This window comes from Serinus canaria, chromosome 2 (assembly GCF_022539315.1).
Source record: "Serinus canaria isolate serCan28SL12 chromosome 2, serCan2020, whole genome shotgun sequence".
In the NCBI taxonomy this organism is placed as follows: Eukaryota; Metazoa; Chordata; class Aves; order Passeriformes; family Fringillidae; genus Serinus; species Serinus canaria.
Genome location: NC_066315.1, coordinates 42,985,535 through 43,009,932, shown reverse-complemented (window position 1 = coordinate 43,009,932; position 24,398 = coordinate 42,985,535). Strand labels below are relative to the sequence as shown.

At 40.4% G+C, this 24,398-nt stretch overlaps 1 protein-coding gene across 1 annotated transcript; it reads left to right on the top strand.

The window, feature by feature from the left end:
• The first annotated feature begins 1,102 nt into the window (after nucleotides 1-1,102).
• On the top strand, nucleotides 1,103-23,087 carry PIK3R4 (phosphoinositide-3-kinase regulatory subunit 4). The gene is made up of 20 exons (XM_030232675.2): nucleotides 1,103-1,183; nucleotides 1,346-2,114; nucleotides 3,357-3,490; nucleotides 3,665-4,247; nucleotides 5,564-5,698; nucleotides 7,590-7,811; nucleotides 9,175-9,348; nucleotides 10,493-10,638; nucleotides 11,752-11,955; nucleotides 12,728-12,929; nucleotides 14,505-14,704; nucleotides 15,660-15,870; nucleotides 16,273-16,438; nucleotides 16,756-16,920; nucleotides 17,988-18,199; nucleotides 18,484-18,615; nucleotides 19,805-19,905; nucleotides 20,845-20,933; nucleotides 21,389-21,497; nucleotides 22,477-23,087. The coding sequence occupies exons 2-20, from the start codon at nucleotides 1,385-1,387 to the stop codon at nucleotides 22,645-22,647; spliced, it is 4,086 nt and encodes a 1,361-aa protein (XP_030088535.2). The 5' UTR covers nucleotides 1,103-1,183; nucleotides 1,346-1,384; the 3' UTR covers nucleotides 22,648-23,087.
• Nucleotides 23,088-24,398: the final 1,311 nt, after the last annotated feature.

The following is a 24,398-nucleotide window of genomic DNA, read 5'->3' as shown; positions in this document are numbered from 1 at the left end:
TGTTAATGAAAGTTATGTCCAGATCATGGGATTGCAAAGGGAAAAAATGGCATGACAGTTATGGCCTAGAAGGAACTCTGCATAGGCATAAGTCTAATGCCAGAAGGTTCCCCACTTCTCATTCTCCTCACCCTGGTCCTAGTCCTACCCTAGCCCTAGGCCTGGGCTAAGATTTCTGCCCTGGGACAGGCTAACACACCAGGTGTCCATTACTGATGTGAGAGTCCTGCTGGCAAGAAAGCCTCACTAGGACAACCCAAACCACTTTGAAGATTAAGTGATCTCACACATGGCTGATGACAATCTTGTATTAAGGAAAGTGTTGAGTACACAGGCACTGGTCTGTGAGACCCAACCACCACGTCTTTAGTAATGCATCATAGGTAGCAAAGAAAGAACACAACAAAGGGAAAAGGCAAAGGAAAGAATGAACAAACTCTGCCCTGGGCTTCTCCTTGCTCTCAAGCACTTTCAGATTAAGCTGTAAGAAAGGCAATGATTTTGTTTGCCACAAGAATCCTTTTTCCTCATATTTCAGATATACCACTGAAATCAGTGGTCTGTCCTGTCTTGTCAGGACAGACCTAGAAGTGAAGCCACCTGAAAAAGCCTACGGGCAGCCAGTGCTAAGACCAGAAGGAAGCATGGCAGCTCTTCTCGTGTCTGCTGAGAGAATCAAACGACTGATGCTCCTGAGGCCCGTTCCACCAGCACCCCCATCTCCTGAAGGCACCTTCCGACGCGCACTGCTTGAGCTGGCTCAGCACCAGGCTCACAGGAGACTCTGCACCCTCACAGCTCTTCCTTAACATGGCTAAACAAACAGACAGAAACAAAGCCGGTCTGAACACATCACCTATAAGCTGTCGCCCTGGCCTCTTCCCATTGCAGAGCAAAAAAAACCAAAAAGAAACCCTTCGAGGGAACGGAGCCAGAGCAGGGCGGGGTGGGGGGCGAAATCCATCAGGAGGCCAGGCGGCGAGAGAAGCCGACCTGGTGTCACCGCGCAGGCACAGCCGCGGACTCCTGGGGACAGCCCGGGCGCCGCCGGCCGGGGCAGGATGTGAGCTCACGGCGCCGCCCCTTCCCCGCCCGCCCGGCGGTGCCGGTTCCGCCGCCCCGAGTCCCGCCTCGCTCCCTCTCACCGCCTCCGGGGCCGGGGGTCCCGGCTCCGCCTGGGCCGGTGAGTGCTGCGGCGGGACCCGCGCCCCTGGGGCCGGCGCGGGCGGCCGGGCCTGGGCAGCGGCGGCGGCCGGGCCCGCTCGGGGCGGGGAGCGCGGCCCGCGGGCCCGGGCAGCGGGGCGGACCCGGGGCTGCGTGAGATCCGCGCTGTGTTTGTCCGCAGGCAGAGCCCCGGCGCGGTGCCCGCGGAGGAGGTGCCGCCATGGGGAACCAGCTGGCTGGCATCGCCCCCTCGCAGATCCTCTCGGTGGACAGCTACTTCTCGGACATCCACGACTTCGAGTATGACAAGAGCCTGGGCAGCACCCGCTTCTTCAAGGTGGCCCGAGCCAAGCACCGGGAGGGGCTGGTGGTCGTGAAGGTGTTTGCCATTCAGGATCCCACCTTACCCCTGACGAGCTACAAGCAGGAGCTGGAGGAGCTGAAGATAAGGTTACACTCGGCACAGAACTGCCTCCCCTTCCAGAAAGCCACCCTGTCCGAGAAGGCCGCCATGCTTTTCAGACAGTACGTACGGGACAACCTTTATGACCGAATTAGCACCAGGCCGTTCCTGAACAACATCGAGAAAAGGTGGATCGCTTTCCAGATCCTGACTGCGGTGGACCAAGCGCACAAATCTGGAGTCCGCCATGGTGATATTAAAACAGAGAACATCATGGTGACCAGCTGGAACTGGGTTCTTCTAACTGACTTTGCCAGTTTTAAACCAACTTACCTTCCTGAAGACAATCCTGCTGACTTCAATTATTTCTTTGACACATCCCGGAGGAGAACGTGTTACATCGCTCCCGAGCGCTTTGTCGATGGCAGCATGTTTGCCACGGAGCTGGAAAACATGCGGGACCCTTCCACTCCTTTGGTAGACTTGGCAAATAGCAATCAGCGAACAAGAGGGGAGTTAAAACGTGCAATGGATATCTTTTCTGCAGGTACTTGGAGCTATCAGGTGTTGTTTCTAACTAATGCAGTGTAGAAGAACTTTACTGGGGTTTTTTGATTCCTTTTTTTTCTTTTCTTACAGCAGGCTTGGAGAGCAGCTTGTTAAAAACTTGTGTATTTTAAGCATAAAGACCCAAAACTTTTTCATTCACAGAAAAGTACAAAGACAACATAGTAGGCTACATAATTTAGGTGTATCACTATTATCTGAGGAGAGAAATCACAAACTATTCTGTTATGGCTTACCTATGCTCTAGGAAAGAGGTGGTTCTTCAAGGCACAGTCCATCATCTTCTGTTGGCAGAGAAGCATGTGCCTCATGGGACCTGAGAGGAGAACCCAGTCCGTGGCCCAGTTTTGGGGGGACTGACACAGCTTTCAGGGTAATTTGGCAATACTGGCTCTAGAAGCCCCTTTTTTTATTTTCCCCACAGGCACAAAGTGGGAGCAAAGTCCTGTTATAGTCCTATTCATAAACACTAGTTAAGAGTTTGACTGTGGGAGACTGCCTTGAGTCTTGGCCTTGTCTTAAAAGTCATGACTTTAGCTCTTTTTTGGGGTTTTTTCTCCCCGTTAAGTGATTGAAAATTAATTTGAAGGGAATGGTTACTTCATTTTACAAGTTGCTCTTAAGACCATAATTCCAGGACACTCCACTGATAAAGCTGACTATTGGGAGCAAACTGCAGGAGCAGGTTCTTTGAAGAGAGACTTGTGTCATGTACACAATACTGGGGGTCTGGTTTTGGCAGTCATGTGTGAGTGAATATACGCTGTCCCCCAGAGGCTGATATTCTGTTATCAGAAGTTATTCCTTTAGCTTTTGTAAAAAGGCTGCTTAATTTTGACCTACTACCCGACCCATGCTGATTTACCACACTCTTCTTCCACATGACAGTGATGTGGGTTCCTTTTCTAGTGATGGATTTTCCAGCTGGCAGGTGGCTGAAGTGGTCACTGCCTCATGTTTTCTAATTGCAAACTCCTCTGCTGTTGACATGCTTGAAATAAATTACTTGGAACAGATTTCAGGGATTAAGTATAAAAGCCAGGTTTTGGAGCTTGAGATGTTGTCTCCCTTCCGAAAATTAATTTGGCTACTCATTTGCCTTATTTTTAATTGAGCAAAGACTTGTTTAGGGTTTGTTCTTGTCTGCATATAGAAAACAAAGTTAAAGTGTCTGTTTATAATCCTCTGACATCTTTGACTCCTTTTTTTCTTTCTGTCCCAGGCTGTGTAATAGCAGAGCTCTTCACAGAAGGTGTACCCTTGTTTGATTTATCTCAGCTTTTGGCATACAGAAATGGCCTCTTTTCCCCTGACCAAGTCCTAAACAAAATTGAAGACCGCAGTATCAGAGAACTGGTAAGGATGGGCTACAGAATTAGAACCACCTGTGTGTTCTGTTTGCAGTTCATTTCACCTACTTCGGTGACAGATTGCTTATTGTTTGGGTTTGGGTTTTGATGTTTTTGTATTACAAATATCTAAACCTTTGATCTTTCTCTCCCACTCCCTCCTACTTCTTCCTTTCTCAAGGTCACTCAGATGATCCATCGAGAGCCAGATAAACGTTTAGCAGCTGAAGATTATTTGAAACAGCAACGTAACAATGCATTTCCTGAAATATTTTACACTTTCCTTCAGCCTTACATGGCCCAGTTTGCCAAGGAAACGTTTGTGTCAGCAGATGAGCGTATATTGGTCATACGTAAAGATCTGGACAACATCATTCACAATCTCTGTGGGCATGATCGCACAGAGAAGGCCGAGGGAGAGACAAAAGAGAATGGGCTGGTTATTCTAGTGTCTGTGATAACTTCCTGTTTACAGACTCTCAAGTACTGTGATTCAAAACTGGCTGCTTTGGAGCTGATTCTTCATTTAGCACCAAGATTAAGTGTAGAGATTCTTCTGGATCGTATTACTCCTTATCTGTTACATTTCAGCAACGACTCTGTGCCCAGGGTGAGGGCAGAATCAGTGAGGACACTAACTAAAGTTCTTGCTCTCGTCAAAGAGGTGCCACGCAATGATATTAACATTTACCCAGAATACATTCTGCCAGGCATTGCACACTTGGCCCAGGATGAAGCCACCATCGTCAGACTTGCATATGCTGGTAAGAGGACATCCAGTCAAAACTCCAAATCTTGAGCTTTTCTGTGTTTTCTTAACAGCTTCTGTTAGTAAAACTTGCCAGAAGTCTCAGAAGTGACTGCAGGTATGACACCTGTAGTACCATTTCATTAGCTCTGATTGTTTCCATAAAATGGCCTGATGGAACTGAATAAATAAGAAACTGACTTAAAAACATCAGTGTGTTGCTGGGCTGCAGAGCTGTTTTCCGACAACATGATATCTGATATGCAGGGGCTGAAATTAGATTATTTGCTCTGTAATAAACTGGCTCATACTGTGACAGATGTTTTTTGTAGATGTTAGTCGGATGTGTGAGTTCTGCACAATTCAGGAAGAGGCTTTGTAGTTATGCCCATGTTTGCTATTAACTATGTGCCCTTACTTGCTATGACTAGCACATTTTCATTGGGTTTTGGGGTTTTTTTAGTTGAAAAGGTCAGGTGATGTTTTTCTTTTGTTTACTAAGTAAACTAATAAAAATAATTATTGAAGACTTTGTATACTTAATGAATAGAACCAATTGTTTGTGGTCACCGTGATCAATTTAAATTTAAAATACATTAATATATTTGTAGGTAGTCTAACTGTGTTAATTTCTGTTACTATAGTACACTTTTGGAAGTGGTCAGACTGGTGACTTAAGAGTATTTGGCCTGGGCTGTGGACGGGCTCCATTGGCACGTTGCTGTTGATTTGGATGGCACTCAGAATGGCTGCTTAAATGGGTCTTCTGCCTTGATGTTATTGTTCCTGTGCCAGCAGTGGCTGACCCATATAATGCAGCCTGAGTTGCTTCAGCAGCTTCCAAATGGTGCAGAACGGTGCCAAATCGTCTGGATAGATACCTTGACAAATGTTCTAAAAGTGGATTCCAGGGTAACAAGTTGTTATTCCCTAGGATACATGTCCTGGTGTGGTGGTTTGTTGTTATTTTGTCACAGTCTACTATGTGGCAATGTTAGTTAATTCAGGCTATTTGGCCTTTACCTTCTATCAAATTATTTAGTCACTAATTGGGCTGGTTCTAGAAGAATTAAATTAGTCATTTTTACACCTAATATCATTAGGATTTTTCCACTAGTTTACATGACAAAAGTACTGTGTGATTTGATGTACTTTGGTAGCTTTGCTGAGAGTCAACAGAAGTGGGTTGACCAGAACACCCTGTGTAATTTCAGTCCTATTTGCCCATCATGACTGGTGTTGTCAGTGACTGTAATCTCTTCAGGGGGATCATCAGACTGATGTAAATTGGCAAAGTGGAACAATTCTTAACCTAAGTGTTTTCCTTTGCAGAAAACATAGCATTATTGGCAGAAACAGCTCTGAGATTTCTGGAGTTAGTACAGCTGAAAAATCTGAATATGGAAAATGAACCAAATGGTGAAGAAATGGATGAAACATCTCACCCTAGTGATAACTATGACACAGGTAATGTCACTTTTTGCCTGCTTATAATAACAAATCATGGGCCAAAGCTTCCAGGTAGCACTGATCAATCTCATCTCTCAAAGTTTAGCTTTCCTATTAAATGGGAAAAATGTTTTGCCTTGACCAGTATTAAAGTGTGTGACAGCTTCCTGCAGAGACAGACACCTCTGCTCTGAATGTTGTGAGAGAAAAAAAAGGATATAAATGAACATGTTTTTCTACTCCAGAGATCCTCAAGGTATTTGACTGTGATGCTGGTTGCTTGGTTGCATATCCAGTTATCTCATAAACAAGACAGCTGCAAAAACACGCCTGAGTTCCAAGTACTGCTTCTCTTGGAGTGGGAAGCAGCATTAGCTTTGGAAAACCTGTCAAATTCTAGCATAGTCATTGCACTGTATTTTTCATTCTTCCTTTTCTGTCCCTGTGCTTCACAATTCTTGTCTGTTTGCATGAAAAACTAAACATGTGGATGCCATTTGGCAGTAACGTTACTGTAACACTGTATTGTAACTAGCACAGAGAATGAATTAAAATCCTAAGGATGGATTTTCTTTTCCTTTCCCTTTGTAAAGACACATGGTAATAAATGACCTGTTTGTCATATCCAGTGCCTTTTAGTGTTACATAAATTCCCAGAAGAACACTGGGCAAATCTAATCTGGGAAGAGTTTGTAGTTAAAAACTGTCATTTTTCTTCTGGGCTAAGTAGAGCAATCTGTGACTAATCAGAGTTGGTAAACATCCTGCACATATTCCATTTGGGGAAAACGCAATTATCTCTTAACTAGTTACAGGATGATACTTTAAAATAAAACAGCAACAAGTCTACTAAAACCAAATATAAAAGATCCTCTTAAATTCCTTCACGTAAGGTGTGGGGTGCTCAGAATTGCTGAGGAGAGAGAGAGGAAGCTCCATCATTTGGGCTGTGTTTCTAGAAAATGCTGTCCCCTATCCCTTGTGATAGCTTGGAGATGAAGGAAGTAACACAAAGAAGAAAGAAGCTTGAGTAGTTCTGTTCTTTTCAACCTTTTTGAAACCAAGCATGAGAAATTTGAACCCGGGAGGCAGATTTTTCATGTAGCTGATAGACAGGGTCACGATAGAAAGCAAATTAGCTGGACTTCTGACTGCAGGTGAATGATAATCGACCCTCAAAACTGGTGCAGCAGTAGCTGAAATTTTTGTGTTGCTTGTTTGAGATCCCGCCTTGTAGTTTTCAATAATAGGCAGTGCATTAACAATCTGTTACTTCCATTTAATAGAAGTACTTTTTTAATTGTGTCATGAAGCAGAAGCCATAGGCAAAGTCATCTTCAAATTTTTCATCAGTATTGTTAGATTAACTGCAGAAATTTATTGAAATTGGAAGCACTCACTTTTTGAAGTGTTTTTATATTACTCTCTGTATGCTTGATGAAGTGAATCTATCTGCCTAAATAAAAACATAGTCTTGATCTGTTGTCAGCTCACAAATTTTGAAATTCATAGTCAAATAAACATATTAAACCAAAATTGCCTCAAAGCATTTTGTTTACTGTGGTAATGTTGCTGCTGACTCATTCTGATGCTTCTTCACATCTGCATATCACCTATATGTATAAAATGAGTGGAATCATCTTAGTGAAAGTTGCAACAAGTTTAGAATAAATTGATCTGGGTAAAAATGTCTCACATTTCTCTACTCTTTGGCTTTGTCACTACCTCATGCTTAGCCTGAAGTCTTTGTTAAGCCCTTGGAACTGTTGAGGTTCTGTTGCATTGCCAGTTTTACTGAGTCAGGTGTGGTTCAGGATGACCTATCACTATAACTGCTTTAGCAGCAGGTGGTACACATGCACACGCTGTTTCTCCTCAGCCAAAATGTTCATCCTGTTGTCCCTTGCAGAGTTGCAAGCCTTGCATGAAATGGTCCAGCAGAAAGTTGTGACTTTGCTAAGTGACCCAGAGAATATTGTGAAACAGACACTGATGGAAAATGGAATAACACGTCTGTGTGTCTTTTTTGGACGTCAAAAAGCCAATGATGTTCTTCTGTCTCATATGATCACTTTCTTAAATGACAAGAATGACTGGCATCTTCGAGGAGCTTTCTTTGACAGCATTGTTGGTAAGTGTTTGGTTTTGGCCATACAAAGTGGAAAGAAAATAAATAAATTAACAGTTTCCAGGATATGAAAAAATAGGTCATAAAAGGACATAAAAGTCCTTTCTTATAAAGATTTTTAAAATTTATAAGAAAATACTTTTCTGAATTATTGGGTGGGAATGTTTCATTAGGGAATGAAGATGAAACAATGTAGATACAAATGTATACTTCTTTTAGTCCAAATATTTAATACAAATGTGACTGAGGCATTTAAGTGTAGGGTAGATTAACATTAAAAAATTGGAATTTAAGAGCTTTTTTTCTTCTTTGAGTATCTGCTACAGCTACTAAATTAAAAAGCTAAATTGTGGCAAGTGTTTACTAGGATTTCTGCAAGCTCTATAGTAGATGCATCACTTCACATGTGCACATGGTCCCATTCACTTCAGTAGATCTGTTCATATGATGTAAACTAGGCATTGGGATATGCTGAAGTTATAACTGGAAAAGTTTTTGTAATGCCTTAAAACCTCACCTGAAGATTCCTGTTACTTCAGAATACTTAATAACAATTAAAAAAATCTTACCAATAATGACATCAGCTGTTAAGTGTATCTATCCTCCATGTATGTTGGAAATCCACATGACCATTGCTAAGAGTCAGTGCCCAGGATTTGTGGGTCAAGAAAACTTTCCCAAGTGCAGTTCCTGAGAGCAAAAATGGTGCTTCAGGTACATGGCAGGAAAAACAATCATGATTAAACTTTCAGTGGGGCCATTATGGTAGCTACACATTCCATTATAACTGGAGGCCACAAAATTCTGTGCTGGCAGACTGCCAAGAAGTGATATTGATAACTTGTCAGAAATTGTTGAGAAGGAGCAATGGAACAGCCAAAGCACAGGTCCGAGTGTCCTGCCTTCTTGCAAAAGATATAGAGCCATGTGAGGCAATTAAAAGTGAATATGTTTTTGGAATAGACCCTCTCCCAGGGTCCATTCCAAACATCCACAGAAGAATTCAGATTAAGTTATATTTTTATTTTACTTCAGGCATTTGCACATCTTTAGAACCAAGCTCTCCAACTGGTATTTAAGTAAGTGCAGGCACTGCTGCCTGTGGCTTTGAGCAGATGCCTTTCTGTAGCAGTGGCACTGAGGGCATTTCTCTTTCTAGTGCTGTTTCTCTCTCCTTCCTCCCTTACTTTTAGCAAAGGGTTGCAAAGTCCAGCATTAAGACATAAACACGTATATTGATTATTACCTTATTAGATTAGAAGTGATTAAGTTATTTTATGTTTACTCTCAATTCTGATAGGAAGACATAGAGTTTTCTGGTGTTTATCAGTTTGGTTTGGATTTCTATATTACTTTTATGTTTCAGGTGTTGCTGCTTATGTTGGCTGGCAAAGCTCATCAATACTCAAACCTCTGCTTCAGCAAGGTCTCAGTGATGCTGAAGAATTTGTCATTTATAAAGCCCTCAATGCTCTTACTTGTATGTGCCAGCTGGGGCTCTTGCAAAAGCCCCATATTTATGAGTTTGCTTGTGATATAGGTAAGTTGGAATACTGGAGAATACCCTGTTTTCCTAGTAAAGAAAAGAAATCTCAGTACTACATAAAGCTCCACTGTCAGGTTTGCTGTCCAGAATACAAACCTGTTGTTCTGTCTTAGAATCTAAACAAAATTGTGGTATGGACCTACTGCTAGTTGAACCATGTTAGTGCTCAAGACTCTGAAACAATAGTTTTGGTGGAACAAATTGGATGCATCTTGCCAGATTTTAAATAGGGCAGCAGCAAAAAACACTCACTCCAAAAACTTTCTGCCTCAAGATCTTTCCTTGGTCTCCATGGCAACCTGCTGTAAAGAAAAAGTCTTGGTTGCTTCTGGTAGCCCATCAGGCACATACTTTGCAAACTCTTACACGTTAGCCTTGGCAGATGAGAGAATTCAGACAATCATGATCCTTTCTTATTCTAATACTATAAAAACCCATTAACTCAATACACCCTTGGTTGCAGAGTTGGTGTCTCCTTCCTGATCAGGCTTATCAATTTAATTTACATGTGCCCAAGATTTAGCAGCTATTTATGGAAAAAAAAATACCAGATGATCTTTTGAAATGTAGTCTGCTTCTTCTAAATGTCACAGTTTTACAAATGCACTTAGAATTTGGAGCAGGTGATCTGTGATTACATCTCTTGACTAGATGCAGTGTCTTGACAACAGCTTCTTAAAGCCCACAAAATTAGGGGGACTTCTGAATCTTGTAATCTTGTAATATAAGTAGTGACTCTTCAAGGAAGAGGGGGAAAGCAGGAAGGAAAAAAGTATTTACTTAAAAAGAAAAAAATAAATCACTGGTTTTAGGATTCACTGTAATCGTTAGAATGGGGTTGAGATTTATTTTTGGATTAGTCTCTGTTGCAAATCTGTAGTTGACAATTAGGGATTGAAATGAGCAAATAAGGAAAATATGCTTTTTGGCAAGAGCAAGGAAATTGAGCAGCATGAGTACAGTGAAATCCATGAAATAATTTCTTCCATATGAATATTTTAACCTTGGTGCTCTGGAGGAGAGAAGGCTCAGTTTGGGAGTAATTCTGTTAGAAGGAAATTACATCACAGGCTGCCATATACAGGATGATCTCTCTCCTATATGAATGATATATTTTAACAGCCTGTTTTTCTTTCAGCACCATTCCTGTGTCACCCTAATCTTTGGATATGTTATGGTGCAGTTGGATTTATCACTGTGGTGGCACAGTATTTGAATATTGCTGATGTCTATTGCAAGCTAATGCCATACCTCCATCCTTTTATCACACAACCAATAATACAGGTAATGCTTCCAATAATATTAATGGGAATATGTCTGGACTAGCCATGATCCATAAGTTTGTCTTGGCCATGGTCCTGGCTATAAGGACCATGTATACTTTTTTTTTAATTATGATTACAGGCAATGTTAGTTTTTTTGATCTCTGCTGGCAGATTTATAGAATGGTCCTTGTGTTCCGTGTTTTAAAGACTGTTGTCTCAAATTTGTTGCAAAATGCAAAATATGTTACAAAGTGTGAAATCAGCTAGTATGTTTTTGTTTCAAGCCTTTTCTGCCTTGTTTATAGTCAAACTCTTGCAATATTGTACTAGTTTATAGGAGTCTAAAAAGGATGGAAAGTTGGCTGTGAAACAAATTGGTTTATGTTCTGTGCTTTCATGTACAAGACCACTCTGTTAATTAGTGATTACCATGCTTGTGATTTCACCAGAACCACTCCTGTGTTTCAGTGCTTTGCCAAGGGTCAGGGCACAATGCTCAGCCTGAATTAAGTCATTTACTATTAGTGCATCTCCAGGAGTGACCTACATGATGCTGGTAGTATGATCACATAGGCATCTTTGCATACAACTTCAGGACCTGTAGACTGCACCTCTCAGGTGTTTTAATAGATAAAGAAGAAATAATTGCAGTATGTGCATTGAGAAATGCATCCTGTGTTTAACATTTTGTTGAAAACCTTGCAGATGAGAAATTCACTATAATAACATTTTTCTGTGTTTACATGTTCTTTGTGCAGTGTTTTAGTCATTGATTGGTAAATTTGTCTTGTTCACTTCCTGTGCTGTATTAGTATATAAATCTTTTATTTTTCATTTTAGTATATAAATATTTTCTTTGCTATGCAATACTGTATTTAGCAGGTGAGTAGTGGGTAACATTAAGTTGGATTGTAATATTAAGTCTTCATTCTGGACTCATTTTGAAGTTGTTTTTCTTGTAGACAGCAAGCTATGAGAAGTACTTGATAGGAAAGAGAGGAAGAGAATGGAGAAAGTCTGACATGACCACCACAGATCCTATTATTAAGAAAGGAGACAAGTTGAATCTAGATGATTTGTAAAGGTTATATGGATATCATCATGTTGACTGGTCTGTTGTTTTGAATTGCAGGTAGACAAAGAAATAGTCCTGTTAAGTGTACTTAAGGAGCCTGTCAGCCGTTCCATATTTGATTATGTCTTAAGATCAAAGGATATCACAAGCCTCTTCCGACACCTGCACTTGCGTCAGATGAAGAGAACTGGAGCTCTCTCTGAGTGCCCACCTCCAGAGGACCCTGCCATTGCACAGCTCTTGAAGAAGCTTCTTTCACAAGTAACTGGGTTTTATTTGTACTTTAAAAGTCAGGCTCCATACACTTCCACAAGCCCTGACCTTGCAGTTCCTTCTGTGAAGGTCCGCCAGTCTGAGGTTCTGATTCCCCAAGCCATTAACTTCACTGATTTCAGTATATGCTTGTGGGACAAGTTCTTCAGAGCTTAAAGATGCTTAAAAGATCTGCCAGATGTAGAGACATACAAATACCACCTAAGTCTTTAAAAGCGGCTGTAAGTCTCAAACGTCTGATGCATCCTTGATGTGGCAGCATTACAGAGGATTGCTGGATTAAGTGCATTGTGCTGGATAAAGGAGTATGTATTTGTCAAAGTGCTAGATATGTGTGCCAAAAGGAAATGGAGCTGGAAAATCTTGAGGGTTATGTGTGAAGAGGGGAACATAAAGAATCACCCACCCAAAGTAGTGAGAACTGGGAAGAGAAAGGACTGTACTGTGTCAGGTTTCTTTCCCCCCATGGCATGTAGGCTGTAGGCATGGTCTAGGTGGCAGCTAAGCAGATTGCACCAGAAAATGATTCAGCATTAAATTCTCTTCTGCCCTTTCACTTTTCCTTGCCCCATTCCTTTGGAGGAAAGATATTGTTACACTGCAGTAGCTTACCTTATGTTTTGTGTGAGCTTTGAATTCTGGGAATGTATTCTTCTGCACTTCTGAGCCAGTCATTAATTTTACTGCTTCTTAAATCTTTATGCCTTGATGCATGTTATTGTTAAGAGAGAGTAATATTACCTTTTCTTTTATTCTGTAGGGGATGACTGAGGAGGAAGAAGACAAACTGTTAGCACTGAAGGACTTTATGTTAAAATCTAATAAAGCTAAAGCCAATATTGTGGATCAGAGCCACCTGCATGATAGCAGTCACAAAGGGGTGATTGACTTGTCAGCTCTGGGAATAACTGGAAGACAAGTGGATCTTGTTAAAACAAAGCAGGATTCTGATGACAAACGTGGTTAGTATATTTTGTGATCTATATAGTTGAAGTATAGCCTTCCTTTCAGGGTGTTCTCAGTAAATCAGCCTACATGACTATCTCCATCCTCACTGAGTTAGCAATAGGAAAATTACTGCTTCTGTTTGAAATGTGAGGTGATTAAATGTTCTCTGATAATTGAAAAATGGGAATTATTTTTTCCCCTGAGAATATTTTAAATTATTTTGACTGCATGTGCAGTTGTTCAGCTGATTGTGACAAACAGGACTCTAGTGACTCATGGCAACAGTGTAAATGTTGGAGGCTACATGTCTGCTCTGTTTCCTCCCAACAAGGGCTAAGCTCTTTAACTGTGAAAATCCTGGGTGTTTTCTTGAGGCAGCCCTAAGAAAACCAAAAACTCCTCAGGCTGGCACTGAGGAGTTGCCAACTGTTGCTCACTCATGTACATGTGTTTTGGCCCTAGGGTTCTTCGGCTTCTTATCAACTCCCATTTTACTTTTTTTTACCTGCTCTTCTTTCAGCTCAAAAAACTTCTTACATTTCCTTGTTCAGATGTGAAATCCACTTGCTGCTAACTATTCCAGTTCTCTATGTCCTCAAAATTCTCATTTACCAGACAGTTTGAGCTTCCTCTTTACCCTCTCAAGCTTGTAATTCCCTCCTGTATTACATCACTGGTAGGTTCTGTGTTTTTACATATAGAAATACAGAAATATCTGTAAAACCTATAGCTATTAACGTCTTATTTCCAGAATTAGGGTGTTTTGCATATAATTGTAAAGGAAAGTACAGAAGTGTAGGATTTTTCTTTTTTTTTACATCCTTGAATGTAAAAAATCCTTTTTTTTTTACTCCTTGAGGAGTCAACACAATTTAAAACTTAGTGTATATGAAGTCTGTACTTCAAGTAATTTATTTCACCCAAAATTGTTACCCTTTAAGTCTTTATTCCTTTAATTTTTCTTCACTGTCTTTGTCCAAATTTAATTTGTTCCATGATTTTTTTCTGTCTATATTTACAGTTCTAAGTGACTTCAAAGGAATGCTGGAAATAAATAAATTTCCTATTTAAAGAGGTAATGTACTTGAATCTACAAGTACATTAAGTGAATCTACAAGTGCATACAAGTGATGTTGCAGTTATGATGGGAAACTGATTGTATTTGACACCAACAATGATTGTTGGTACTCATTGCAGGGTGGTTGGACTAAATGACCCAAACCCTTCCATGATTCTATAAGAAAAATTTAACATATGGTGGAGTCTAATCCTGAAGCCTTCTAGATGTAAGCTTTCCCTCTAGTGAAGTGATTTATTACATGAGTCAGCTATAGGATCCAGAGGATGTGAACACATGAAGCAGGTGCTTTGTTTGGTTTCCCTCATAAATGCTGTCAGCTGATCTCCACAACATAGCACTAGGGGTTTCTCTGTACTTAAATAACAATCTGGCATGTAAACATTAGACTTCCATGAAGTCTCAAAGTAATGACAATCCTGAGTGAATGTTGTCATGGTAATGTTGGGGGTGTTTTGTTTTTTTCTTCTCCCACCTCCTCCTTCCCTCCCTCCCTCCAAACTCCTTACAGCTAGAAAGCATGTAAAGCAAGATTCAAATGTAAATGAAGAATGGAAAAGTATGTTTGGGTCCCTGGAACCCACAAACATCTCCCAGCCAATATCCAAAGGACATGGGCAAACTACTGATCCTGAAGCCATCCAATCTGGGAAGCCACTTCGTTCAGAGTCCTCAGCTGGCATTTCTGCCACTTTGTCATCCTCTCCACAGGTATACCTGAAAAATACTGTGTTTGCATCTTACCTGAAATGATTTAATTGTGTTAAAGTCAGGTGGGACTATAGGGATGTGCTGTTCTTGTTTTGTGTGGGGGTTATTTGACAGAAGCCATGCTAATGGCTGATGTCTTCTTCAGCAGAGTTGCTGACTTCCAAGTTCTTATTTTTAAAATAGGAACTGAGAGAGGACTGAAGTAAGTTTAGTCCCTTGAGCTTCACTAACAAATAGATGCTTTGCACAAAGAGATGGGGCTTTGTGGGCTGGACAATTATTATGTAAACTTCTCTGGCAGGGAAGACTTTTTCTCAAATTGAATGCCCTGATACATGTTGTGAGGAAGAGATATCGTGGTTTTAACATGGAAATCACAGTAGCATTTAGATATCCTGTACCTGTAATACTTAGTACTGGCTAGAGAAGGATAGGCTGGGAGCTCTGCAGGCCATGGGGGCATGTCTTGACACTGAACACTCTTTTCTGTTTGGCTTCTAGTTGGAGATTAACTTCTACTAGCTTTAAATGAGTGTGTCTACCCTGAACTTAAGGGAAACACTTCATACTTTGGTTTTTAAAGCCCAATGTAAATGAATTTGAGAGCTAACCTTTAATTTTGTCAGTCTTGAGACCAATAACTGCTTCTGTAATAATCACATTAATAGGTGTGCACAGCACATTACAGTTCCTTTAAACAGAATATAGAACAGAGTAGGCAAACAGGGTAGAATAAGAGAATGTTAATCTTTTATATAAATAATAGTTTTCACTACTTTTAATTGTCTTAATGCAAGCACTATTTTTTCAAAATGCTAACTCATTGCTAATTGATTCAATAAAAAAGATTTTTTTTTCATTTTTATTCACTGTGTTGGACACAGAAATCTCATGAGGGGGATTTATCTGTGTGTAGAATGTAAGGCATATATGTTTAAGGGCTGATTTCCTACAGGCATCTGATGGAGCAGTTGTCCAGCCCAGGAAACCAACCCTGCAGGCCCTGAGCAGCACAATGTCCCCATCTGCACACCAGCTGCGCATCACCACCTGCAAAACTGAGCTGCAGCAGCTGATCCAGCAGAAGAGAGAGCAGTGTAATGCAGAGAGACTTGCCAAACAGATGATGGAGAATGCTGAGTGGGAGAGCAAGCCCCCACCTCCAGGTACATCACAGGCCACTGAGGTTATTAGATAAAAAAATATTATGTGTATATATATATAAGTGTGTGTGTATGTGCATAAATATATATATATATATGTATATATATATGTATAATTTGAGTCCAGATATCATCCTTTCATGTAAAAAAGCAAAGGATGAGGAAAAGAGGAAATTCTGAAGTTTAGGAAATGTGTTTACCGTGCAGAGCACCTATGACCTAGTGTCTAATTTAGAATTGAGCAAGTAGGCTTTTGCCTTTAATATTTTAAAAAATGCCTTAACACTGTTTTCAGTGCTGTCTGTGCTATGCAGTTGTAATGAGTATCCTGCTATAGCTGTTAGTGGATGTGTCTAGGGGGACTTGCATGTTCCTGATTAGGTTGTGGTTCTGTTTTCCCTATAGGATGGCGTCCCAAAGGGTTGTTGGTAGCTCACCTTCATGAACACAAGTCTGCTGTGAATCGCATTCGGGTCTCTGATGAACACTCCATTTTTGCCACTTGCTCAAATGATGGCACAGTGAAGGTCTGGAACAGCCAGAAAATGGAAGGAAAAACCACTACAACCAGGTAGCTTCAAAACCTATGGTAGTTGTGTCTGCAATTTTAGAGTGAAAAATAAAGTAGAGCAGAGAGTAAAATATGAATAATTTGTGGGTGTGCTGGAAATATCAATAAGGAGATATTTTAGTGTTCCTCTTGGCTTGCATCTATAATATTAGATTGCTGTTTCAATTAGTTAATAAAAGAAAAAATAAATGTTATTTTCAGACCTTTCTCAAGAGCCACTGGTTTTAAGTAGGTGTTTAGGAGAAGTAATTTTTTTTTAAGTGCCACCAAAAATAACCTCTTTTTTCTCTCCCCGTATTTCTCTCTGTACTGTTTAGATCAATTTTGACATACTCTCGGATTGGAGGACATGTAAAGACACTTACATTTTGCCAAGGTTCACATTACTTGGCTATAGCTTCAGATAATGGTGCCATCCAGCTTCTTGGTATTGAAGCCTCAAAGCTCCCTAAATCTCCTAAAATTCATCCAATACAAAGCAGGTATGTACTTAAAGCAGTTAAATCTCACCACATACAGAGCTCAAGCTGTTACTATATTCCTCAGATAGATCTTTAAATTTGCTCTAGGCTTCCTGCTGGCTGAGCCCAGAGTGTACTGGAAGGCTGTAATCCATGATATTTTCCTGCTTCATAAGGAAGAGTTGAAAGGCAACTGTGCAGAGCCAACCATTCTTAGCTATAGGATATTTGTACTTCCTGTGTCACTGAACACATTATGAGCTTGAAACACATTCTGACTAGTTCTCAGTTTTTTTATTTTTGTACTGGGATTGGTTAGTTCCTTTGTTACAATCTTAATGCTTACAAAGTGTTTTTGAAAGTTCTTTTGCAGGTCAATAGATAAATGTTTACAGACATACAGCATGTAGTGTTGCCTAAGACCTGCAATTTTTCCTCTCAGGCTCTTAATGTGATGAGTTGGTAGAGATATGGGTAATGGGATAGTCTGTAGGGGAGTCTCTGGGCTTGATTTAGCTTTTTCTTACCTCCATATGAGCAGTGTTTGAATACTTGGCACTGAAGCTACAGCTTGATCTTCCAGTTTGAGTGAGAGGTAAGTGCAGGCCTCAGAAAGTACTCACAGTACTCCTGGTGGGGTCTCACAAGGATGGAGCAGAGAGAGGGAGAATCACCTCTTACAAATCTGATTTGATTCTTCTGTTGTGGGTGGCTTTTTTGGCTGTGAGCAGACATTGCTGGATCATACTGATCTTCTCATCAGCCCACACTCCCAAGTCTTTCTGCTCAGGGCTGCTCTCAGTATATTCTCAACCCAGCCTGTATTTGTGCTTGGGATTGCCCTGACTCAGGACACAGAGCTGTGTTTATGTTTGCAAAGGGCTGCTGACAGCCTTGCAGGTCCTATCAGCAGAGAGATTTGAGAGAGCATAAGCATCCATTGTACTGAATTCAGAAAGCTGTTTCTGGCAGATGCATTGAGAAGTGACACAAAGAGGAAAAAGCTGCTCAGTATAAGCTGTGGGAAGGAGTCTTAAACTTGGAGGGAGTCATACCTGTGCCTAAATTAGTTTATTATTTCAACCCAGGTCATTAGATCTGAAGGATGATGGCTGTGTGGTAGACATTCATCACTTCAATTCAGGAGCCCAGTCAGTACTGGCTTATGGAACAGTTAATGGATCTCTGGTTGGATGGGATTTGCGATCCAGCAGCAATGCTTGGACGCTGAAACACGATTTGAAGTTAGGCCTCATAACTTCATTTGCTGTGGACATACACCAGTGCTGGCTGTGTATTGGTAAGCCTGTATTTCTTGTTAGTTTCCCTCTCTTCCATGCCCCCCTCTTCCTTATGGTTTTCTCTTACAGTAACTACAGCTCAAGCTTTTGCTTGATCTGATTTTACTAGTGTATGCTCTTCTTAAACAAGAGGAGAGAAATATCCTCTCATCTATTTTTGAGAAGCATTCTGCCTGCTAAGAACTTGAGGCTGAAGGCCATCTCCCTAGGAACAGAGCACAAACATAGGGACAAAACCTCATATATTTATCCCTCTGACTTAAGGGGAGCTTTTTCTCACCAGGAACGAGCAATGGTACCATGGCATGCTGGGACATGAGGTTTCAGTTACCTATCTCCAGCCACTCTCATCCTTCCAAGGCCCGAATCAGACGCCTGCTCATGCATCCTGTCTATCAGTCCTGGGTAATAGCAGGTAAAAGATGTCTTAAACTTACCTCACAATTGCCAGAGGTTGTGATTAAGGCAGCTTTTTTTTTCAGCTTCTGCTTCAAGCCCTGGTGGAGAGTTGAAAAGAAAAATAGTAGGGTTTAGCCATTGTGAAAATGACAACATTTACAATTCTCATGTTCTGAGCATTGCAACTCTCATGAGGGGCCCTCCCTGTGTGTTGTTGACCCCATCCCTTTTTAACGACAGAATGTTACAAAAGATTAAATTCAAAGCCATGACATACATTGAAGTTGATGGGAAATCTGCTACCACCTTCTGTAGAGCAAAGATTGAATTCCAATTCCCCCTTCAATCTAAGCCAGTTGTGTCATGGGTTAGAACTTTTGGAAATCTCCAAGATTCCTCATCTGATACACTTACAGCTGCTTCATCCTCACTGCATGTGGCACTGTCATAGACTTTTATGTGCCAGGAATACATTCTGAAATGGACAAGTACCTTAAACTAATACTAAATAACAAAATTTATCAAGCTGATGTAAAACGAGAGTAGTTTGAGTTTCATATTTTACTTGCTTAAAGATTTCACTTCCTATTTTGAGTTATTAACCACCTTGGGAGATAAAACAAATTCCTCAAAAAAACATACAAATTAAGTTTTGCTGTGCTTTCTAGTTTGTTTCCTCTCTGTGAAAGACTAAAGGAATGACAGAGTTCATAATTTTGGATTATTATTAAAAAGTCCTTGCCTGCTAGGTTACTGTCAGGCTTGTAAGCAATCCCTTGAACAGAATTCCTTACCTGTCCACATGAGTATGGAAGTTCTTTGTGGCTACTGAACTCTCTAACTTTGGATTGTTTTCTTACTTGGAGTGTTCTCCAAAGTCCCTGATAACTACGCTGAACAAACCATCTATCCTTCATAAAGAAGGCTGAGAAGTTAACTAGGGAGGAAACTGAGGGTTTTATTCATTTTTAAAAGGGTTGGGAATCAGGTTGCTTTTAAACACTTTTAAATCGGGCACTTTTAATTATAGTGAAGGTGCTTTCAAGCAGTAAAACCAAAGTACTAAAGCAAGACTAACACAAATGCTACAGGGAGCAAAAAAGAGTGTCTCTATGTCATACACTCTATGTCATGTCAGTAGAACAAACAGCAAGAGCTAACCAACCTGTTTTGTACTTTTTGCACTGGCTTTATCTTTTCTGTAGCTGTTCAAGGCAACAATGAAGTCTCCATGTGGGATATGGAAACTGGTGATCGACGCTTCACTCTGTGGGCCAGCAGTGCACCACCTCTTTCAGAGCTGCAGGTCTGGTCTCTTTCTTTTCCAGTTTTTGTTGTGTAGCCAGGGTTAGAACAATCTCAGACTCCATGCTGTGCATCAGTACAGAACTTGCCCTGGGATTAATTTTGGCACCATAACTGTTTGACTTGTCAGAATTAAATGCCCTTTGTAAAACAGCAGTGTAACGTAAATCTTCATTGGTACTCACTTGTTATACCCAGCCATGTTCTTAGAAAACCAGTGAGCTGGTTAAGCTTGTAAAGATGATGAGAAAGCCAAAATTCATGGTGTAGCATCTTGTACTTTTTTTTACTTGCTGTTCCTGGGGCTATTCATACTTCAGTAAACATCTGTTCTTTTACACATTCTTTCTGAAATATAATACCACCACTACATGTAACTGCTAGTTAAAGCATGAAGTGGTTCTTTTTCAAGGACTTAATTGGGAAAGAATCTGGAATATGGTTCGCAAATCCATAGACAAAAATTAACACAGCTGCTTCTATAAATGTTGTAAATGCCTATCTGGAATCTACTTAAACCTAAGTTTGTACATGCTACAGGGATTGCAGGTTGAGTTCATTTCAGTTCTGCCCTTTTTTACACAGGGAGCTCCACGAGATAGTTTTCTTTTATCTGTCCCATAATGCCTTCATAGCCTAAAAATTTCAGGCTGCCTGCCTGATTCTTTTAAAAATAATCTCTCATCATTGAGAATGTAATTTCCAAGATTCAAATGAAAAAGAGGATTATGGAGGGTTAATTCTGTTGTATTGCTCTGTAAAGTGTGAGGGAGCAATTCACATTAATATATTAAGATGTGGCCTGTTAAAGTGACTTGGCATTTGCCAGAAAGATTTGGAGACTGGGTGGATGAATGTGGCAAGGAATGCATTCCCTTTCTGAAGCATGGTGACAGCTATTGCTGATCAGTTATTTTTATATATCCCTTTTTCTTGCTAGCCTTCTCCTCACAGCATCCACGGAATATACTGTAGTCCAGCTTCTGGTAATCCCATATTACTGACAGCAGGCTCAGACATGAAAATAAGGTAATCAAATTAAACAACTTCCTTGTTTGTCACCCTCCCCTCCACCCCTGCTGGTGTACTAAATTTTGCCAAGTGTTGCCTAACTAATCTCTAAGAATCCAAAATAATAATACTGAACATGTGTTCATTAGTAAGCATCACTGAGCTGAGGAAATTGTTCTCAGCAAAAGGACTGCAGAACTTGGTGCTTCTCTGAAATGTAATGTGTACTCTGAAACACAGTGGGTATCCTTCTGTAAAATTCTTCATGGGCTTCATGACAAAAACCAAAAAATAACTCCTGTGAGCTTAGCATGAGTGTAAATTTCTCTGCATCACTCCCTTCCACTACGTGTAGAAAGCAGATAGCATTTGTGTCCACTCATTTTCATCATAAGAGCAAGACCACTTTTAAGCAGCTGTTTTAAACTGATAGAATTGAACATCTCACCTTGATTTTGTTTCTTCATGTTTAGGTTTTGGGATCTAGCCTACCCTGAGAGATCATATGTTGTTGCTGGAAGTTCTAATTGCCCATCTGTTTCCTACTACAGGAAGATAATTGAGGGCACAGAGGTGGTTCAGGTATTTTGCTTTGTCTGATAGACACCTATTCTGCTTGCCTTTGGATGGCCTTATGGATTGTACTCTTTGCATGATGTCTTCAATTGTAACTCACTCGCTCTTACTTTTTGTGGATGGTGTCAGCATTGCATTTTTTTGGCAGGTGGAAAGAAGCTACTTTAAAAGAAAAACATAATTTGTTTTTGACAGAATTGGGCTCAACAAATACTACTTACATGCAGAAGCCAGAGTCATATGTTCCTTTTGGGATATTGAAATTTAGACTTCTAATACTTTTGGCTTTGATCAGTGTTTGGAATGTCTTTTGGGTAGGACCTTAGCATGTGAGATGTACTGGCACGAGGATAATACAGTAGCTGCATGCTGAAGGTTTTGTTACATCCTTAAGAATGACTTTGGGAACTGGCAGTATTGCTAGTTGTTAAATAACAATTTGTGTCAATTTGTTGAACTGACACAAAACATTTAAAAATAAATGTTTTGTGTCAGTTCAACAAATTGAGTGCTATTTCAAAGGTGACTGAAACAAGTTGGTAGGGGTCTACCCAATGCACTGTTTTTTAGTCTTTCTTCTCAGACTTCAAAATTACATTCATGCTATTGAAGCAGTTTTTATGAAAGCTTTGGGAAGCCAAGATGTATGTGTTCCTGTAACTATTTCCCCCCAATTGGAATATCAAATCTTACTGTCATTGAAATAAATATAGAAAAATCCCCATTGTTTACTAATCAAAGACATGTAAAGTCAGTTCAAATTAAGACTTAGGCTGTGTGTGATGAAAAGAAATCAATCAAGGAGTAATCCTGAGAAAAGTGTCAAAGGGTGTGAGGTGGTATGTTTGGGCATTTTTGTTTGATTGGCTTTTTGGTGGAAGAGGTTTTGCAGTCGTCTTACATCGACAACCTAATATGGATGACCGTCTCTCTTTGCAAATGCTCATCCTTCTCTAAATAGTATTCTCACTTTGTTTTTGTACAGGAAATTCAGAACAAGCAAAAGATGGGGCCCAGTGATGAGACCCCTCGGAAGGGTCCAGAGTCTCTTCCAGTTGGGCATCACGATATTATCACTGATATCGCGACTTTTCAGACCACACAAGGGTTTATAGTAACTGCCTCAAGGGATGGGATTGTTAAAGTATGGAAATAAAAATTGTACTAATATATAGTATGTAAATATTTGTAATAAAGAAATAGTGTTATAATGAAGTTTTCAAGGACTGTTTCCAGTTAATGGAATGGACTGGACTTTAAAAACTATAAAAGCAATGATAAAATCAGTTACCTGTATCCTACCACACTGTAGGCACTTTCTAATCACTTCTTTTATTAAAGCTTTTAGTATCCATAGCATTTCCTTGAAATATCAGGGAATCTATGAAGTCACTTAGCTTAATTTTGACTACATTGTTCTTCAAGAACCTTTCAAAAAATTATTTAAGGACGTCCCACATGACACATTCTAAATGTACACAAAGCAAAGAGCTGGTGTCTAACTGCTCCTGTGTTGAATCTGAGAAATTAAATAAGAACCAGTGCACTGATGTCCCTGTACATTCTAATAACTATAATAAAGTCCACTTGAGCTTCCCTGTTTGGTACTTGGGTTTTTTAACATCCATGGTTCCGCTGCAGTGATTCCACAGTCTCAGCTGGCAGAGCCATTGGGCTGTTAATTCTCATTTGAGATCATCTGAGCATTGTGTCAATCCTCAGCTGTCCTTTGACAGTTGTGTCCTTGCTCCTCAACTGTGCTTTGCATCCAGCTTTCTTTAAACTTGGGTCTAAAGCTAAGATCTGCAGTCTTGGGAACCTAAAGCAGCACCACCAGGATGGTCTTCTCTGTCATTCAGTAGGGATGTCAAAAATAGCCAAAACATGGCTTTCAGCAGGAAGTACTTTTTCATCATGGAATGTTCATGTGAGAGGCAGTTCTAAATGTCAGACAGGGGCAGTAAATGTTATCACCACCCTTCCACTATCTGATCCAATTCTTCAGATTTCCAAATCCTTGTCAGACTTAAACTTTACTAACATTCCTTACCTGCAGTTCCAGGTACTACTTTTCCCCCTAGAACAGGTGATTGACCCCCCCTCTGCACGGATGGACTCAGAAGGTCGCTGGCAACAAACAGCGCTAATTTGACGTGTGTTTCTTGAGTTCTTTTTCTGGAAAAAAAATGGAAGCCTATTTTTCCACAGAGTATTTGATAGAAGCAGGGAATGCTCTTTACTTGTGAACTGGGTTCTTTGAAGACAACACATGGAATAATGACTTGTTTGAAAAATCTCAGAATTCAATGGAAAAAGATGGCCTGCTTTTCCCTAGTGAATGCATTACTTGGATAATTTAGTGTAGTAGATATTGCCCCAAGTGTAACAAAAGAGGAAGTGGGCTCAAGAACAGTGTGACATTTCTTTGCAGACCTTATCACTGCTGCTCCCTGTAATGCTGAAAAAAGTTTTTTCTTGGCTTTGTATAGAGGAGCTGGTGCTGTCCCTTTATGTTGTATGAATTCAGAAATAAGGAAGGTTTTCTCAGTCCACTTGTGTCACAGAGCAGCAAGAAAGAGGGTGGTAAGTCAAACTTGATCTGCTGCTATATCCAATTGGTGTACAGTTCTAAACAGGTCCTTATACACCTGGTGAAGGGAATCACCTCTGTGGCTGCATTGCTTGGTTAATGGTTCTGCCCACTGACAAAGTAATTTGGTGAAAGAAGCAGATCAGTTTTCATTTTCAGGTGTTATAATCCACTGACACCACTGACACATATGAAACTTACAAAACATTTTAAGTAATATGCATACATAGAACACTTGAATGGTGGGTATAGTATTAAAAAGAATTTGCACTGAGACTGATCTCATGGAAAAATGTTGCTGGATCACAGTCCAGGAA